The sequence below is a fragment of the Folsomia candida genome, unplaced genomic scaffold (assembly GCF_002217175.1).
Source record: "Folsomia candida strain VU population unplaced genomic scaffold, ASM221717v1 Fcan01_Sc042, whole genome shotgun sequence".
NCBI lineage: Eukaryota > Metazoa > Arthropoda > Collembola > Entomobryomorpha > Isotomidae > Folsomia > Folsomia candida.
The window spans coordinates 371500-391422 of NW_019091234.1; the positions used below are offsets into that span (position 1 = coordinate 371500).

At 42.3% G+C, this 19923-nt stretch overlaps 3 protein-coding genes across 5 annotated transcripts in view; 1 reads left to right on the forward strand and 2 right to left on the reverse strand.

Moving 5' to 3' along the window:
• Positions 1–264: 264 nt before the first annotated feature.
• Positions 265–3835, reverse strand: LOC110861528. Its single transcript, XM_022110660.2, has 7 exons — positions 3480–3835; positions 2871–3377; positions 2357–2788; positions 1861–2261; positions 1633–1771; positions 868–1558; positions 265–770 (listed from the first exon to the last, which is right to left on the reverse strand). Exons 1-7 carry the CDS (start codon positions 3546–3548, stop codon positions 385–387), a joined length of 2625 nt encoding a protein of 874 aa, XP_021966352.1. The 5' UTR covers positions 3549–3835; the 3' UTR covers positions 265–384.
• Positions 3836–4071: 236 nt separating this feature from the next.
• Positions 4072–6568, reverse strand: LOC110861458 (tubulin gamma-1 chain). Of its 2 annotated transcripts, none has more exons than XM_022110569.2 (8): positions 6419–6568; positions 6175–6293; positions 5854–6056; positions 5593–5739; positions 5348–5484; positions 4846–5284; positions 4597–4779; positions 4072–4511 (listed from the first exon to the last, which is right to left on the reverse strand). In XM_022110569.2, the coding sequence occupies exons 2-8, from the start codon at positions 6221–6223 to the stop codon at positions 4305–4307; spliced, it is 1365 nt and encodes a 454-aa protein (XP_021966261.1). In that variant the 5' UTR covers positions 6224–6293; positions 6419–6568; the 3' UTR covers positions 4072–4304. The 2 variants fall into 2 exon arrangements, with proteins under 2 accessions (XP_021966261.1, XP_035700647.1); XM_035844754.1 differs by having other exon boundaries at positions 6175–6326; positions 6419–6511.
• Positions 6569–7299: 731 nt separating this feature from the next.
• Positions 7300–19923, forward strand: part of LOC110861456 (limbic system-associated membrane protein) — a 103175-nt gene continuing 90551 nt past the window's right edge. The window contains exons 1-2 of one of the 2 annotated variants that reach the window (XM_035844753.1): positions 7300–7667; positions 7775–8147. In XM_035844753.1, coding sequence (XP_035700646.1) covers positions 8063–8147 — 85 coding nt within the window. In that variant the 5' untranslated portion in view covers positions 7300–7667; positions 7775–8062. Of the gene's footprint in view, positions 8148–19923 lie in introns of both variants that reach the window. The other variant, XM_022110567.2, reaches the window with a different exon arrangement.

Sequence of the window (19923 nt, forward strand, 5' to 3'; positions counted from 1 at the left end):
ATCGAAGAATCGATACAGCCAACAAACCACAATACATAGCGTCGCCAGCACCACCAACTTCCAACCAATTTCATCAATTTATTAACGGTTCATCCATACATACACGAGAGAGGAGGAGGCGGATTCGTGTATTTCATTCCATATTCCAACTGAATTATGCACAATGGGATTGGAGATTAATTCTAGATTCCAAAGAAAGTGCTAACCGTTCAGCACCGGTGATAATATAACCCGTAATGATAATATAACCATCTCACCTCAACGTATGAACTGAATAATACTTGTTTATTCAACCCATAATAATAGTGAACTGAATTATAATCATGATAGTTTTAATGTTTTTCAAAAAACGTAATAATTCTTGACAAGTTAGAAAGAGATGTATCACGTTGATTCGGATGTGGACATTCTACGTCGAACTAAATTAAATGACTGGGAACCAAGGAGAGCTTCCGTTCTCCTCCACAGGATTGAATTTTCTGAATTTTCGCCATTTATAGCGTCGCCTTCGTGTTTATTATTCGTAGTTGTAGTAGAAGGCGATTCAATATCACAGTTTAGACTTGACTCAGAATGCTGAGTCATATTGGTTGTGCATACTTCTTTGGTATTATCTGCAGGGTAGGGGGTAGACGAATTGCGAATAGAATTCGTTGCGTTTTGTTGTTCAGTGGAGTCGGCGTCGTGCGATGAAGTCACTGTTTCTACCGACGGAGGTGGAATATGGTAGTCGGGGTTGCAAGCTTCTGAATGTTGTACTTGAATTTCATCTAATTTGAGCAAAACAAGAACGACCATCATTAGAAATAATGTACCTACTACAATAATAATTACTTATAATAATGCATGTGTTACAACACTACATACCACGATGAGCTGCGGATAAATTAATGGATTGATGCTGTTGGTCCAGCAGGCTATTACTGCTATCAAATCCCGGTCTCATAAGCCGTGGCTCATCCGTCGCCGTCCATTCTGGATTTTTTGCTGAAGGGAGTGAAGGTATTATATTTGGACAAGAAGATGAAGGGGACAACAAGAGAGGAGGCGGAGGAGACTGTTTAATGGTAGCACTACTAATTTCTGAACTTGTAGGAACCCCCACTGAAGTTGCAGCCCCACGACTCTTTCGTCGCTCAGATTCCTTAATATCTAATTCTAGTCTCGCAATTTCACGTGAAGGGGTTTGGGTTCGTCGCAATTCGGCCTGAATCGTAGTTGCTATTTTTCCTTCCTGTAGATTTTCCAGAGAAGGAGCCTCTACTTGTCCCATTCTTCGTCTTCTGGATGGACCACCATCACTGTCATCGCCAGTAATGATAAAAGTAGGTCTTGGAGGAGGAGAAGAATTCGACATTGACAACTTGCGCCCAGAGTCAAAGTCCAAGTTCATGGAATCCATCAGCCACTTGGGGTCAAAGTCGTCTGTTTCAATGTATGTCTTTTTCTTCCACCCACTTAGAAACCTGTCTTGACCTCGACCGTGTTGAATATCTCCCAACGCAGTGGAGTTGCCTCCAGGGTTTCCATCCGACAATGAGTCAGCTAAATATGCACCCTTGAAAATTGACGATGAAATTTCTATGTTAAAGTTCATCTGATCTGATCCTATTGTTAGTACTGTGTACTCACTCCAGCATTTGCGACAGATAGCATTTTATCCAACCCCTTGTCCAAACTCATGGTGAATTCGTTTTCCAGAAAATTAGAGTCCACGTCTTCAGTAATTTCTTGAGCAATCTCTAACGCCTCTCCGATGTTGGGCGGCCATCTAGAGTTTTGACAGTAAATGGTTTAACTAATGCCAATTAAAGTACGTTTATACGAAAGTATGTGCATCAGTCAATACAAAATTGTTACCCAGGAATGACAAGTCGGCTAGTGAGCAGTTCCACAAGGTTTGGCAAAGTTGCCCTTAAATCTGGAGTTGACAATCCGCAATACCACCGAAGTTGAGCGACATTTTTGTTTAGCAGGTAGATAGCGTAGGCACAATAGACATCCCTTTTTCCCTTAAAGTATAAAGGAAACTCTCGCTCCTTGTCAGGAATTTGTACCGTGATGTGGTCAATGATTCGGGATCGTGAACCAAAGTGTCGAATGGGATAGCGGCATGGAATATCGAGGAAAAATGCCAGCATTGCAGCAAGATGGGCCGTGTACCCTAAGGCTACAGAGATCTGTCCTCCTGTCTCGTTTCCATAATCTTCAGCATTTGGAAGTTGAACACCGTTGACTGAGTACTTTTTGGATCCCTCGACCTGTAATATAGTACGAAAACTGTTCAAATCACACAACAATAAATACATATTATGTAACATTGGTGTGACGGCTTTAATTCGGGTAAAAAACGTACAAGTTCTAAAGGATAAATGTGCAAAAGTTCCGAGATCAGTTGCTTCTTTCGTAGGAATACGCTTGCTCTGAATTTGCCAAGATTTTGTCCTTTGGAAATTAAAGTCGCCTTAATTTCCTTTAGATTGGTTCGCTCCGTTGTAAAATTGTGCATTCGCGTCACCAAATCTGCACTCAATTCTTCATAGCCCGTAGCGTCCTGTTTTAGCCTTCGTATCCTCCCCTCAGCTCGACCTTTCTCCTCCACGAGGCCACGCACTTTCAGCGCAATCACTTCAATTTCTTCCTTTAAACGTAACTTTTGTCGTCCAAGCTTTGCTCGTTGAATGAGTCGTTCCGAAAGAAGGGTGGGTTGTTGCCTGTTGTCACCTGGACTGCCAACTCCGAATCCGTGCATCCCCAAATCCATTTTCAATCGTTCTCCAAGTGCATGCTAACAGTCCGAATGGGAAACAATATTCTTATTACGCAATACAGAATAATAAAAATTGCTACTTAGAACAGTAATTACTGACCTCTTCCAAAACTGATCGTTGATAATGATGCAAACTGACGAGTTTCTTCAGGGTATATGACGACCGAAGAGGAGAATCTGAGACTGTCTTAATTTGAAGGAATCGCTGGGGTTGAACTGGAGGGGACGTTAGACTGCAAAGACTTGTAAAGGATCCGAATGGGGTGAGAAAAATGAGGGTGTTGGGCTGAAACTCGGACGCATGATTGTTCCACTCGTCACGGTGTCCGAGGTGGTGAAGGCCTCGAAAGTGGACACCCCAAGAGAGGACAGGAACTCCGGCCCCTGTCCATACCCTCAGGATGGCGGCGGACGCAGAGAGTCTGGTGAAACAGAGGGAAAGCTGGATTTCTGGCCAGCCCGTGACCCTGGCGAAGGGAACCTTGCTGCTCGTGTAGAATGGGGCCGACATTGGGCTGACGTGAAGTGTGAAATAGCCAACTTCCTTGTCCAACACATGTTCCGAAACGTTGAGGAGTATAATTTGAGTCAGGTTTCGAAGTCGAATCTGCACATTATTAAAATCCAATGATCAGATTAATTGGCTTATTAAGGACTATTAATAATAATCTATTATTTTACTGAGAAAAGTTGATAATAAATGACTGACCTGTTGGGACAAAAGTGGGAGCCACTCCTTATGACGAGGCTCGGACCTCTGATACAATACAACTGCCATAACCTTCTTATCGTACTTTAAACTGTATCACATTTTACAAACTTGGAAAACTTTCACGTTGTTGAATTAATTTAAATGTCAATATGCCTATTTTTAAACAAAGCCACTAAAAATCCTTCAAATCATTATTGTACTTGATGGTGGTTGGTGGTGGTGGTAGTGATTATATTAATTACACTACTAAAATATTAACTGCTTTGTTAAATTTAAACGACGACAACCATCCCTAAACCCACTTGTGACTTGCAAAACAGCAGTTCTCTGTTTACGCGTGATTCTGACTTTGCTCTCGTTTTGCTCTCTAATCCTCCTCCCGTCTTTCACAGTTTGTATGAATTTGATAATATGCAACTGTTTCACGTTCGTCCATGCGCTTATTTGCCTTATTGAATAATTAGGATTACCCAGGTCATCTAATTATGGATCTGTGGTTTTACAATGACTGGATGCACATGTACGACTTGTTTCGTAGTTTCATTCAACTAATTTATATTTTTTGTTCTGATGCAAATAACGGTATAGATTTAGCAAGGATATTATAATCTTTTAGTAAATTACTTTGTGAATTTTATAGTTTTTGGGGCCTATAGTTTTTACACCAATGCATTAAACCGAGCAAACTTAATGGCACAATAATTAACGAAACAATATTGAGCGGAACTATGTAGATTTAAGTACAAAAAGTACAAAGAGCAAATAATAATAAGGAACACAACTGAAGCGTAAACTTGTAACTTTTTAAAGCGTTTCAAGAAATTAAGCGTTGACGAGTTTGTTAAGTCCCCACTGAAGATAGTCCGGTTTGGCTGCAGCTTCATACTCGTCGACAAGATCTTGCACAACGTTCCGAGAGTCGTCCAACTCATTCAAATTCTCAGAAAATATGTCTTCCTTCCTAAATTGGTCCAAGAAAGCCTCTCTCTTTCGGAGTTTGTCATACTGTTTCAAAACACCTTTGAAAAGCTGAAATATAGATAAGAAACATTTAAATACGCTGAAATTGTTGTAGAACAAGATAAAAATTTATGTTTAAAAAGTAGTCGCTTACTGAGGAAATGTTGGTATGATTCGCCAACATAAGTCCGGAAACTCGATGTGCAGTTTGAATGTAGGGCGATTTTCTGGATAATGCGACTTGAATACTGGCTGGACTCCATGAAATAAAGTTTGCTAATTTTCGCTCACGAATCCGTTGAAGCGATTTGTGAACTTGACCCGGATCAACTTCTCCCTGAAATTAATTACGAAAGTTGCAATTAATAAGGGATTCAAAAAAAATATAAAGAATTAAGCTCACCTGAATAATGTTAAGAATTGAAATATATTTATGATGTGCACTACGATCGTGGGCTGTAGAGACCATCATGTTTTTTGGTTGGAGGAGTCGCCGCATCACATCCAGTACTGTAGTTTTTCTAATGGACGTCCCCTCCTGTTCTGATGTGAGAGGGGTGTACCCAGTCATGAGGAAGTGAAGACGTGGAGTCGGAATTAACGGAGATATCAGACCAATCAAGTCATTGTTCATGTAGGACGGGTATCTTAAAGTGGCCGTGCTGACGGACATTATCGTCGAGACGAGAGAGTTGATCTGAGTAAAGGATGGATTTTCAATATGAAGACGATCTGTGGCAATTCTGTTGAGGGCAGTGTTATCTAACACTACGACGCAATCTGCACTTTGAGTCAAACGTTTGAGGGTGAGCAGTGAGTTGTATGGTTGCACGACGACATCGCTGCAAAATAAAATAATATTAAAAAGAGAATTTTGTGCATTATTTAGTATCGTTTTAATGAACCTGATTTCATCTTGGTTGGGGAAGACGCTATATGTTTGCACCAACTTTTTTGGAAAGCGGTCAGCGATTTTTTCAAGAAAGTAGGAGCCCATACCAGATCCTGTACCTCCAGCAATGGAATGACATAATACGAAACCCTACATAAATATAATTGTTGATCTTACGAATATACAACGCTTGGAGTAATAAGTATCTAGCTAAATAAAACATTTAGACAATAAATTGCACAAACAATACGAAATTACTTCAAGACTGTCACTCCCTTCAGCTTCACGGTCTATGATGTCAAAGATTTCCTCATTGAGATTGTGACCTCTTCCATATCCAGCTGCCCAGTTGTTACCGGCACCGCCTCCGTCTTGAGACAGATATACATTTTCTGGGTTATACAACTATGCAAAGACAAAAGGAACAAGTATTATTATAAGCTCTACTTTGACGAGGTTCATAACCAATTACAATTTATAAAAAAAATATTTAACATTTCATTATGTGAAAGTGACCACCTTGGAATACGGTGACTGCAAAATGGTATTTATTACACGGGGCTCCAAGTCCAGTAAAACTGCTCTGGGAATGTAATGCTCGTCATCAGCTTGGTAGAAAAACACGTCTTTACGATCCACACCCTCTCGTGCGTATGATTCTAACGTTCCTTCCGGATTTATTCCATGCTCAGCGCACAACTTTTTCCAAAACTCGAATCCAACTGGAAACATCAAACAAATAATTGTAAATGTGAAATATGATTTTATTTCAGTTACTCATGATGGGTTTCGTAATTTCGTAACGAAATTTTCGTTGCAAAATGATTATATTTTACTTACTCTGATTGCCACATTGGCCGAGTTGCAAAGTAATCATTTCACAAGGCATTATGATTTGTTAGTCCCTGCCGGGGGGATTATCCAAATTTCAAACACAAAATAATCCTTTAAACCGCAAACTAAAAAGGACAAATTGTTATTTAGTTAAACACCTGCAAATCACAATTTAGTAAAAATGCTAATATAAATGTCATGTGGTACAAGTAAATGGTGTATGTATCAAATTATCGATGTGACCACTTGCCTTATTCCGGTCAAACAACTGTCAAGTCACAAGTCGTCATACGTCGCAAAGTTTCTTGGTGTCCAGTGTTGATCCGCGGTTTGAGAGCAAAGTGGGCGCTCGTTCACCAGCGAACTCGTTGCCCCAATCCTTTCCTCTCTCTTGCGTATCGCATCGTCTCAATTTCCTCCTCACCTTTTGAGACTGCTGCTTGGTTCTAAAAGGTCAAATGATTTGACTCAAATCACTCTAATCCATTAAAAATTCTGAAATCTAATATTTGCAAACACAGTATCAACGACATTCGTCATATAATTTTTTGACGCACTTTCTCGTGCTCACTTTCTCTCATAACCGTCCTATTTTTAGATTAAACACATTCGCAGTCAGTTATACAAGAAGAATCCCTCCAACATGTTGGAGGGATGTGTTGCAACACAGCCAACCAACCACAATCAGACAGATTAGACAGATCTTGATAAGACACTATGCATATTGTATTGTTTACCATCTCAAATTAATACACCAAATTAAAGCCTCATCAAATATCGAGTGGAGAGACTGCAGACGATGAGATAAAATTTTAACCGTTGTTTTGCCCTCCCCCAAGTCGGGACAAGTTCAAAGTTCAAAGTTCGACTCAAACTCTCTCGTTCATCCCCAATGTCGCCTCAAGTTAAATTGTAGACCAAAATAAGCTGCACGTTATGGCTAGGGGGCAATGTGAGACGTCATGGGTGGGTGTGGTTTGGTAAGTGTACCATCATCAGGGCATCAAATGAGGTTCAACTGGTCGCAGTGCGGACGGAGAAAAAATGCTTTTCGAGTTCACTTGGCTCTTCTTGAGGGAGTTTTGTTGGTGGTGCGAGTCAGATTTTTCCTCCGTGCTGCCCTGTCTCTGGCTCAGTTTGCCTCTGTCGTCAGAGTAAGCAGGACCTCACACGCTCTCTCTCCGCTCACCGTCTCATCTTCCCGACCCCACTTTCCCCTGAGCAGCAGTGAACGAGTGAAAGTTGCCAAAAGCATTTAGCATTTATTTTTCCACGTCGAGCCAAGTCCTCATCAAGAAGCGGACTTGCTTCCTCGCAGGATCCCCGTAATCATCCAGAGTGCAGAGAGATTTACAAAGGGAGGTGAAGTCAGAAGTAGCAGTTGCCCTGTTTTTGTCAGATTCGGAGAAAACACAACAGACAAAAATGTTTGCTGAGGCAGCGTGGTGTGAAAGGAGCAGTAGTCGACGAGTCTAATTAGTATTCCTCGCCTCATTCGTGTAAGTAAGAAAAAGTCTTCTCTCTTCTGAACCAAATTAGCATTGGCAACTACCAGATTTACATCCGAGATCCGACCAACCAGAAACCAAACTGTTTTCTCTCCTAGATTTTTGGACATAAAGTGAAAACTAATTGAAAATTAGAGCAAAGGATTCGTAAGAAGAACTCTTCATCAACATCTTTTCCTCATCCGGGTTCAGCTCCTTTTTCCTGCTTTTGATGAACCAGTTCCCAAGCTGAACTGCCAGTACACACACTTTTTTTGAGAAATCAGTGCGAGACTTTTACTTCTCCTCGTCATCGCTTCCTCGAGAAGAGAAGGGAAAAATACGAGTGAGGGGTTGATTGATTGACAAACCAGTGTTTTTGAAACTTTTGACGTGGACGAGACGAGATGGGAGTCAGGATGCCCCAATTACTCAAACTTCGGATTTTCGCTTTCTTCGCAACCTCGTGGATCTTGTGGAACTACGGAACAGGTAAGAACACAGGTTTTGCTGTCTTGTTTTTGTCCAGGCCTGATTCAGAGGGAGGCATCCTATTTATAAATATAAGAAGGGGATGACGGGATGAGAGTCGAGTTGTACTTTGAGCCCGTTTTCTAATAATGGGCGACAATATGTAATCATCAGCAGGGTTGTTGGACTAAATGTGCAAATTGAAAAACTTTGGTTTGGGGGTGGGTATAGCACTGCATTTGAGGAATTGCGTGCAGAGAGTTTTCATTCTTCTTTGTAATTTTGTACAAAGTTGACAGTTGAACTCCTCAAGACGAGAGTGACTGCAGGGATCGGAATCATTTTGCCTTTCTGCTGCTCAGCTCTCTCTCGGTTCTTGAGCTGTGTGGCTATTACCGACCACATAATACGCATCCTAGAGAAATGAAGGAAGCAAGAAGTTGCTGTATGGCCTCTTTTTGGCATAGTTTCGGAAATCTGCATAATTTTGGAATCTATTTTCTGCTCTAGATGTGATTGTTTTCTGCCTACACTTTGTCTGTCTTTGAAGGTGTGAATTTGTTGATTTTCCTGCCCATCATGGGGTCTCTCTCTCTCTTAGTTTTGCACTTTGTGCAATTTTCCTTTTCTACGTTGGCGGATTACAACATTGGGCACAAGTAATCAAGAATTGACGTTGACACGACGGATGACGAAACATTTTAAAGCAATCGCACTTTCTTGCGGTGAGAGGTGAAGGTGAGATGATGGGCTCCTGCAGGGTCGCTTATTTGTTGGCAAGTGGACGTGTTATTAGTTGCTGGGGATTGACAGAAGGTGATGAGATCACGTAGCACAAAACAGCAGAGAGAGAGCGAAAAAAAGGAGGTGTGAACCCTCGTAATTCGCTCATTGTGTCCACCTCAGGTAAACATGGTTGTGTAATTCCACCTCTGGTATCATAATCTCTCCTTTATTCCCACTTTTACAGCCATTCTTTGTCTCCATTGTGTCATAAATGGAGGCACAATAGAGCAAAACGTGCTTACACCTTTAGCCAGTCAGTCACTCAGTCAGCAGTACTTTTGGTCTTTGGTGACAGTTATGTAAGCTCCCTGCATTGCATTTCCGTCGCTCTCTCTGCAGATTTATGATTATGCTGCATGGATTGATTATGTCTCAGATGCATTCTGTTCATGTCTCTCCATGGCTGTAGGTCAGTCGACCGTGTGAACTGTAAATCCAATTTGGATTTAACTTGAGCCTCATCCCCGATAGTTTTGGTCCGCCAGTCAGTTATGTTGTACTTATGATGTAATTGTGAGACTGGGTCAGGGTCGATTGGACGAGGTGTAGTCGTCGTCGTCAACGTGATTGGGTGAAGACTGGGAATTTTGCAGAGGCAGAGAGGAGAGAGTGAAGTAAAAGAAATGCCGAGAGAAAGTAAATGACAGGTCGTGGACGTCTGTTTCTTTCTGGTGCGAGTGCTACCATGTTCTCCCAGCCAGCCAGCCACCCCGTCAATTTGCAATAAGGAACATTTTGGCTTTGAACTTTTTCCCAGTTCTTCTGCTCTTTAATCTGTGCTTCCTCTTCGCTCCCTTGTCGCTCTCTTGTCTCCCTCCTCCGCTCCTGCGGGTGGCTCAGGCTAACGAGTGCCTTTTCAGTCGCCAACTTCTTACAAACTGGTTGGCAAAAATACATGGTGCACAAAGAAGTCTCCCGGGCCTGACCTCCGTGATGCTGGTTGGTCGGTAGGTGTGTAGTAGGCATTCTGTCCGTTCCGCTATTTTGCCAACTCTTTTGACGTGTGTGTGTGAGTGCGTGGATTGGAGCCAGAAGACGTGTTTGACATTTCACTGCCCCCTACACGACTCTGTTTCATGCGAGTTTTAAAAAAATTAGCAAATTCTGCGTCTCTTGCACTCTGAGACCGTATTGAAAGCAAGGATGAATAGCAATTCTTATAGTCTCCCATCAACTTGTAGTATTATTTATTTGTATCACCACCAGCACCCACCACGGCACTATATTCTAGCGCTAGGTTATTACACCACCCTCACTCACTCGGTCGCAATAAAGTTTGGGTCGTGGCAGCCCCAAGAATGAGATATGACAGGAAAAAGTGAATTCCACTCTCTGGAAGAATTGTTTGTAGCCCTGGTTTGGTTCAAGATGAGAGTTTACATTATAATTTTGATAGAATTTTGGTATAATCTCATCAGAGCAGGTTTTTGAGTCGCATTTAGCATTTGTAATTTCGTGCAAGCGTCTCCCGTCGAGATACTCATGTTTTTCTAGCAGATAAGTGCCCATTAAAATGCTTGATACACTTTTGTTCATCTCGGCAAAAGATGATCGCCACTTGAATGAAATATTACATCTCAGGTACGGACTCGATTCCCAATTTCGTTTTATTCCCTGTACACACAATGGGCGCACACACGCACCAAGGGCAATAAACACACCTGCACGTGCTTGATGAGAAAATTCCTCACAACATTTTCGAATTGTGAATCACAATTTGTGAATCATTGATAAAGTATTTAATGGGAAACCTGTGTGTGACATCAGCAGCGGTCACAATGCCAACGGTGTCCAGTGTTTCGTACAAACTGAAGTAATAATAGTGGCTGCTGCTTCTTATTATGGACTGGCAATTATGTGATGGAGGGAATAAGATTTGATAGTAATGGCTGAAAGTTGGAATCATTTTGGTGGATAATTATTGCACCCGACCGAGTTATCTCGAGTTGTGGCTGCATCTGCATCAAAATTCTCATGTATAAATTAAAGGGTTCTCCCTTGGTGGTGTTGGCTACATGGAGCCCCTGAGGAGAGTCCCTCTCCTCCCCGGGGGGTCGCCTGATAGCCTTTCCCGTGAAACTGAACCTCCAACAATTACTTCATCCTCCTCCAGCCTGCCTCTGCCTGCCTGAATAACTGCCCAAAATTCCACCACCGCTCTCATCGGAATGAAATGCATGTATAAATAATGGCATTGCACAAGGCAACTGGCGATGAATTGATAAAAACTATTAGCCGAGGTGGCTGGATAAGGTGTGGATTATAAATAAGAAGGACTTGCTGGAAGGAGTAGTGGGGCTGCTCCGTACACGTGCAGTTATTGATATTGAATTATTATTGAGAAAATGGATTGAGTGGATGAAATTATGGGTTTCGTCAAAGAAGTTGTCCGTGCTAATAAATTTAATGACCAGCGAGTGTCCGAGCTCTTCCATCCAACACCAATTTGTTTGGGTGAAGGTCTTCACCAAAGTTTGAACTGGTCGTCGTCGCAATAATCGCCTAATCACTCGCCATCCAATCCGTCCATATTTCTCCGTCATCCGTTCCCATTATCTGTATTCGGGGGGCACCCGCTCCATGATAAATACGTACAGACCCACATTCAACACATTTCCACTATTGATTCTATCGATTCCGGTTTCAACAAAAATTTCCCAACTCGACAAGTTGTTGTCGAATTTCTAATTCGGGGAAATTTAATTTAATGGAATTAAATTATTTGGGCCTTTATCCAATAAAGATAACGCTCAAATTAAATCAATCAACCCATTACGCAATGTACCTATCTTGCTATTAGTTCTCGTGCAGTTGGCTACATTGTAGTGACGCAGATATGTACATGCCGACATGTCGAGTAGATACGCTATCATAAAATATAATGTGGCGTCAAATTAAGAATGCCACGCACAACAACCTACCCCTCAAACCTCTCTGGTGCATTTAGATACGTATTTTGGCAGTTTGTTTGGAGTTTATTTTCTTTAAAGTTCCTGATATTTTCGCAGTGAGGGTTTTGTGTGTTGTGCTGGCTTTGCATGATTTTAGATGATGAACTCCTTCACCCTTGTCATTCTTATCACCGATCCTATCACGGTAAGCAAAGTGGCAGGAGCAGAATGGTGGCAATAATTTATGAGACGAGACCTTTTATCTGGGGAGTGAATTCTGAGTCCGTGAGCTAAATGGCTCCTGGTTGTTGTATCCATCCATAATATCTCTCGAGTTTGCTGTTGTTGTGGTCAGGCCAGTTTCACCATTGACAGGGCATAAACAATAAAAAGTTTCCTAATCTGTGGCTACTCGTCGATTCCTTCCACTTTTTTGAGGAGGTGTTGGTTGTGCGAGTCGCTGGGACACGATTTCCGAACCAGACACCAAAAAAGTATCTCTTACGTATTCACATCTTTGATACACACTCTCATTCACAACACGAATGAATGGGTATTTATTATCGGAAAGTAACACTTTAGACAATAAACAGCACGATCCATTTACAGTGGGTTCACATTGGCCATGCCTTGTCGATGCTTGACAATGATCTCTTTACCAATTACTCTTATTTTACTATTATTATTCTTAGAGAATGGGTAATACGTGTCTACCTTATTTTTTAGGTAAACGTTGAGCTCATAATTTTGATGAAAATCTGAAAATAGATTTTCTCTATTGAATTCCCACGGGACGAGTTGTTGGTCGGTGAAGCGTTCACTGTGTGGTTTGGCATTTGATTGGAGGACCTTGATGATGAAGGTTGGTTTTTCTCGTCGCACCGTCATCTTTGCCACTTTGCTCCAATTTGACAAGTGCTGTTAAATGTAAAATGATGTATTTATGAAATTGTTTTATGATGTATTTTTGTAAATTGTTGGATATGCGTGTAAGATTGCCCCGTGACGTGGTGGTGGTTGCCATGGTGACGTCAGGGTGGGATTTTTAGGTGCGCGTCTCTCTTTGTTATAGTCGTAGTGAGTAAGTAGGTAGAAGAATTCTACACAGTCGAGTTTTAGTCGTTGTCAAAGTCAGACATTTTGGATTTTAGTCGTCGTGGTAGGACATCAAGAGTAAGAATTGTTAATTCTTTGTAATTGATGTCCACGATTAATTTGTCAATAGTAAGTCACCAATCAACTTGTGTTAGTGCAGAGCTCTGAATTGTGTTGACAATTAGTAATTTGTTGGAAATAAAATCCAGTTTAAGTAGATAAAATAATCGTATATTCACTCAGTCACTTTCTTTAATTCCAACGAGCAAGGCACAATTAAATATTCGTAAAGACACTATACTCCGGGTAGGTGATAGCTTGGTTTTTACAAGTGCATTGGTTGCGGATTGCATGATGAGATTGAGACGAAACCGTTCACCTGAAACGCACCTGCCTAATCACTAATCGCTCCTACCTAGTCTGACTGTCGGTGGTTTATCTTTCTCACAAAATGCCTCGACGTAATAATATTTGGTCTGTGAAATACTCGTTGTTGGCTCGACATGATTCATTTCATTTGGCTTTGACTCACATTGTTATGCATACTTCCGTCAGAGCGGATGGGTACCAGTTAAATAGTGGGAAACACAGGACGACATGAACTTGGGTAATATAAAGATGCAAAATGGCTGGCATGGAGTTGGTCTTCTGTCACTTCCGACCCATTTATTCGTGTGCCCAGAAAGAGAAACACACGGAGAGAGAGCATAAAGCATAAGGACGGATTTGTGTTGTCTTCTTGGTTGCAGTTTGTATAATGTGGGAGAAGAAATAAATGGTTGGTGGCACATTGGCATCCGGAGGACATTAGCCGGCTACTAACATGTAGGTAGATCAAGTGCAGATGTATAATGTGCGTGTGTGTGGATGAATTTGGCCAGATTTGGCATCCCAATTTCTACGTAATCAGCCACCAGCCGTCTCTACCGTTATGGACTGACACCCGCAGAACATGAGGATTTATTTTTAATGCGAATCTGAATGGTGAGCTATGGAGGCATCTTGAGTTGGCCGTATAACTAACCTGAAGTTGACGCTGATAGCGGAGCATAAATATAATTTAGCATCTCATTTTTCTCAAATTCCAGAAATCCACATCTTCCTCGGGAACGGAGCAATTTTACCGTTCTGTGTACTTACTTATACATCTCGCTATAGGTAGACAGACTCCCACCACGTTGGCAGAAGAGGTGATGTATGGCATCTTATCGGGAAAAGGCTGGCTGCTACTTTTCTCTTCTCCTACTTCTTCCTCCTCTTCTTCTTCTGGGGGTGCTCACTCGGCCAGCATTATGTAGAAAAAGAAAGAAGCCTTCTTCTTCTTCTTGGCTCCTCTGTTTACTCGCTCGCTCTTCTCCTGGTGCAACTCTTATTGCATTTCCACACACACACACACACCAACGCAACGAAAGACCAAGGAGGAGGAGGAGGAGGAGGAGTGATTTGTGGGGAGCGAGTCCATTTGTGAGTTGTCGATAAGCAGGTGCATGCAATTTTACTTAGGCAAACACTGCACCCACAGGACCAAGCTCTCGCTCCCGGTCATTGCAATTCCAGTGATGTATGATTCGGGTCAGATGTGCCATTCGCAAGCGTTATAAGTAGAAAAGGACTTTTTCCTCCATTCGCTAATCCACTGGTTGAGGAAACCAATGAGGAAGCGAATGGAAGGCAGAAGGACCATTTGGTGGAGCCGAAAAGGCCGTTATACAATTTTAGTCTTCCTCGTCGGAACCTTTGACAATCAGTCTCAGTTTCAGTCTCAGTTTTTATAAGCTCAGCTTTTTAACAGGCATGCAGGCAATAATAATGACAAGTGAGTGGATATGCACTCACTGCACTCACTGCTGATGGGAAAGCTGATCGTCGATTACTCTGGGAGAGAGAGAGCAAACAAAAACTGTCAGCCAAATGGTGCTGGGGGTCTTCTTCTGTCTCAGCAGGGTCTCTTTGGCTGAAGGTCTTTCTCTCTCCTTGGAGCCCTTAATCAAACCCGATACAATAATCCCATGCGTTTAATTAACTCTGCTCGAGTACTCAACCCCATCTTTTCTTCAGAGTAGTCAAAGGGTAAAGTGAACAATGAGAAAAATCAACACATCGCCAACAATAGCTTCACCTCTGACTACCGACCGAGTCATGGGGATGAGCACATATCTTAGCACATATCATACATAGCTCTCTTGCCACTACCATCAGTTGAAACAGAGGAATTTCAATTTCTATGCAGTTATTTAAAGTTGAGAAAGTAGTTCATCATCCGCCATGATGATGATGGAGTAGAAAAGGCGCATCTTTTTCCATCCATCCAATCAACCATGCTGCACTGACTGGCTTCAAATGTTGTACTTACATACATTTGATTCTGATAAAATTAAAAGTTTCGACTTTTTTAACTTGTTAATGGACCCAGATAATAGTATGTTCCATCTCCGAACAAAACTTTAAGCAGCTTAAATGTACTCAGCCCTGATGTACCAAGAAATGAAAGGAGCAAAGCCAGCCAGCCAGGCAGGCAGGGTAGAGAGATGATGAGCATTAACGTGAAAAAGTTTCCAGGAGAAGAAGAACTAAAGAAGCAGTCGAGAGATGAATACGGCATTCATTGCACACATTTACATATCACCACCCAAATCTCTCGCTAAATACACGGAGAACTCTTCTATCAAACTTCTTATGGGAAGGGCATGCAGAGCAGAAGAGTGATCGATCGATCGAACCACCAAGTACTAATACATAGTTAGTTGATGAGGAGATTTGCTAAATATTCTCAACATTTTGCGGTGGGGAAATGGAGGACTGGGGAATTAGTTTTGACTTCGCTTTGTGGCCTGGTTGTTAATGAACATAATAATAACAAGGACTAATATTAATACTTAACATGGAGCGCGTGGGTGTGCGGGTCTGTAAAACTTGTTCAGATTGAGACTTCACCGTGTCCGTACGTACATACATGCTGAGAAGGCAGGAGGGAGGAGAAGAATAGGAGAGAGAGATCGAATTGATCCGGCCTTGCAATTAGTTGGTGTGAGAGAGACCTGAGTACCCACACACAAACACACCTTTAATTAGGACGTAGCCAAGTAGCAGTGGTGAGCCAATCCATGATTTATGTTTTTGCCAACTTTCTTCTTCTGCTCCGCCACCAAGCACCAGACTTCCAGGACGGACGGTTGCATAAGGGGCAGAGAGGAGGAAGAGAGATTCCCAGGAGGAGATGTATTGGCTTGGCTGTTGCGGAACATCGTAGACCAGCAAAACTGCCAACTTTACGAGAAGAATCATTTCTTTCTTTCCTTTCCCACTGCCTAATATTTTATTGTTGGCAAACGTAGTGAGCCTTCTCCTTGTGGCTGCAAAGTTTTCTCCTGGGAATCAAAAAGTCATGCGACTTTTTTAATTAATGTGTCATTTCAATTTTCAACATTTTTTGTACGTACTCACTCACTCTTGTTCCTTCCCACTCTGGTTGGTTCAGTTTGGGTAACTTTTTTTGTGCTGTGTGGTGGAATTCGTTGAATTTGAAATGTTTTCAGAGTGGTCTCACCCATTTACTTATTTTGAGAGCAAGTATGCAAACTCCGCTGGGTGAGATGGATAGATGTGAGTCGTGGTCGTGTTTCTGAGAAAACTGCGACAACCACTCGAGTTGATTGTGCTCGGAAGAGCTAATGAAAAGAGAATGCGAACGGGGACCCGGCTGATTAGATTACACAACCACCTCTTATTTCGCCTGCACCTCATTTCTCCTCCTCAAAACGAAAGCCTCCTCGTCCACAATTATTGATGAACCATCAAAACTTGGGTTGGCGGATGGAGAACGCTGATTAGTTTCTAAGTAGTTGGTGCATGTAGTACGTACTTGATAGCGTGTAGCCCTGTTTTCTGTCAGTCTCCGTGTGAAAATGTAAAATGCGTTCCCAAAGTGGAGGAGATTATTGGTACCGATTCTCCAGCATGTACTTATCAAAGAAAGTGGGTATACGGACCAGTCTCAAGACTAAAGACGTGTGTAGGACTTTAGAAGTAGTATGAGGTCGTCGTGGTTGTTGTATGATTTCATCTCGATGCATGCATTTTGAAGCAACTGATCTTATCCATCTGTTTGACACATCTAACGTATTTTTATTTAATTGGATATCCTGTGTCATGTCACAACTGGGAAACACACTATTTGATCCCCCATCATCTCTCATACTCTCGCTTGTTTGAGTAACTGTGTGTGATATGCATAATATCATCGCATGGCATCACGACGCCAAGAAGGTGAGTATGTACATAGGGCTTGGAATTACAGACCTCGATGGTGTGACTCACTCGAGGACATGCACTATTTGTATTTGGAGATTAAAGTCAAGGCATACATAAGTTGAGTTTGACATTCGAGTGCATAATTCACACAGGTTTTAAGCGTTTCATTAAATCACCAAGCCAAGCCAGATGCTTTCCATTGTAATAATAATAGCAGTGCTGCTGCGATTCTCTGATGAAAATCTCGGCTTTAATTAGATTCGCCTTGAGATGAGTCGTTCATCGCTTGTTCGTCCCCGTGTTCGCCCTGGTCGCAGGTCCTGCAAGTTTATTTTGTATTGTCGGATGAGCGGATCATGGTCGCTCTGTTTGCCATTCTCTCCTCTTCGTCTTCTTATTATTCGGAGGGAGGAGAACTTTCCCCGCCCGATATTCCTACTCTACGACTGCTGCTATATGTGCGTAGGGCTGGTTGATTTGCTGGTTTATCGCGGAACTGCAGTCGATGGCTATGAATGATCAGGGAATAATTTCTACATGAGCGACGCTGCTTCAACAATATGCTCGAATTATGGCACAAAATCAAATCCCCAAAGAAGAGAGAGAGAGCTGAAAGTCTGGAATGTCAGCCTCGCATAAAGCAACGTGGACGAAGGAGGAGTGGATTTTGGCCAAATCCTCCAGTCGACCGTGTTATGCACTCCTTGAATTCATGGACTTTGGGAGGACTCTCATTCAAATGAGCGGTGGATGGATTGGGTGGAAGTGGAGGAACTTTCTGCTCGGTGCCGGGAGGAGTTGCGAGATGGATGGTGGTGCAATTTCCAGGAGAATTTTAATTGTGTCCCCCATGCATGGAACAGTTTTATTCAAGTAATTAGAAAAGAGTGACCATAAAGTATTCATTTAGTGTGGAATTTGGCAGAATTGGTTCGTGGTGGAGAATGTGTGTCGTGTAGTAATTGCCTTTGCTTCTCGTTCGTTCGGTCGGTGGTGGAATAACTGGGTGAGATCGCATCGCATCGCATCCATTTTCATGGAATCTCACAGCGTGGTCTTGTTCGAACAACATTGCTACCACTGCTGCGAGTCCCTGGGCCTGCTCCTTGTCCTCTCTACCTACCTACGTACGTATGTACAAGCATACGTATTGATCCACTTGACTTGACTGGAGATTTCAATCGCATTTATTATTCTCCACTAAATAAACCGTTTAATTAAGCTCCTTTGCTCAGGAATTTATAATTGCATCCACACCAGCACCACCACCACCACGACATAACTACATAACTACATCCTTTTGTACATCGACGACCAACTCTTCTCAAGAACAATTGAGCTCCAAATAATCGACAACATTTGATTGATGAATTATGCACGAGTGAAAATTAAGGCAACACAACACTTGGCGAAATGAAACAAAAGAAGAAGCGGCAGGATTATTTTGAGCTCGTTCGTTTCCTGGCATCTCCGTCGTGATGGGTTGATGCAAGTGATGGAGACAAATCGGAACTCCTCAGCACCACTCCCTCCACGCTCCTTAAGGTCAACAGCTAATTTAATCGATAAGTTATCCAAGTCGTCTCCTTTTGTAATCGTATGTACATTTGCTATATGCTCAATAATGCTCATTCATGTTCTGCATGTGCATACGTACCAGTTTGGTGTGGTCGGGAGGAGTATATCCGCTAGTCCGAGTAGGAGCCTAGATTTGGAAATGATGGAGCCAGCCAGATGCACAAAATGTCTCGAGAGAGGAAAAGAAAGAAGTTCTTCCATCCAGATGAAGACATTCACTTTCTCTCCTCTTCTCTGGTCTGAATCCTTCCTCGATCCCATTTCACTCACTCTGGCAGAAGACGAGGAAGCCAAAGTGAAATGGACTGGACTGAGGAGTGAGCAGTGCAGCTGGAAGACGTGGCTGCACAATTCTTTAAATCTTAACGACAGCACGTGGGAGTGTGTGGTTTGGTGGACAAGTACCACATTCAATTGCAACTGCATGCATACGGCCCCCTTCTTCCCTTTCTCAGCCTGTCCGACACCGCTGTCACTTGTCGTCCTGACGAATGACCAAACGGCGTGTCTCGATGTCCCCTCTCGCACAAAGCTTTCTCTTCAGACTGGTTTCGCCTCGGTCCTTTCTCTCCTCTCGCAACTTTTCTCCGAGAACAACTCGACCCATAAAATGAAAGTCATTCTTATTCTTCTTGTGAGTTTCAATCCGTCTCTGCTGAGCCTCCGCTGATTGGGCCGTTGGAGCTGTGTGCACCAGATTGAAATGGACTGATTGAAGGGAAATATTGGCTCAAGTGAAAACCAATTAAACATTATGATGGATGGATTGCCCTCCTCAATGGCCGCATTGTCATTTACACTTCCTTGCTGCTCCACAAACAACCAACCTTTTCACACACAAACCATGTACACGGACTCACAAGGATTATCCTTCATCTTTTATGAAATAAAACGCAAGAGTTTTATCTCAACCTTCACGCAGAGCCAATTAGTTCTCACCCTCGATCCTTGCCCACCTTCTCCTCAAAAATAAAAAAAAAACTTTACGAAGGCATACCATGCAACCACAACTAACAAACAACAACTCCTACTCCTACTCCACGGGTTCAAATTATTTCAAACTCGTAACCAACAAACGAGGACGGCGACGACGATACGTAAAGAATTTTATGTGTGGAACCCTTTCATCCTCCTCTGCTCTCTCAGCTCTCCTGATAAAAATGACTGATGTCAAGTTGTTTTATGTAGTTCAAACC

What these genes read in the sequence shown, in the direction of transcription:
- LOC110861528 (XM_022110660.2), bottom strand. Translation starts at nt 3,548, where the DNA reads ATGGCAGTTGTATTGTATCAGAGGTCCGAGCCTCGTCATAAGGAGTGG. An exon ending in TCCCACTTTTGTCCCAACAG is followed by an intron (nt 3,378 to 3,479) that starts GTCAGTCATTTA and finishes AATAATGTGCAG; the next exon opens with ATTCGACTTCGAAACCTGAC. An exon ending in TTTATCCGCAGCTCATCGTG is followed by an intron (nt 771 to 867) that starts GTATGTAGTGTT and finishes TGCTCAAATTAG; the next exon opens with ATGAAATTCAAGTACAACAT.
- LOC110861458 (XM_022110569.2), bottom strand. Translation starts at nt 6,223, where the DNA reads ATGCCTTGTGAAATGATTACTTTGCAACTCGGCCAATGTGGCAATCAG. An exon ending in AAGGGAGTGACAGTCTTGAA is followed by an intron (nt 5,485 to 5,592) that starts GTAATTTCGTAT and finishes ATATTTATGTAG; the next exon opens with GGTTTCGTATTATGTCATTC. An exon ending in CCCAACCAAGATGAAATCAG is followed by an intron (nt 5,285 to 5,347) that starts GTTCATTAAAAC and finishes TTTATTTTGCAG; the next exon opens with CGATGTCGTCGTGCAACCAT.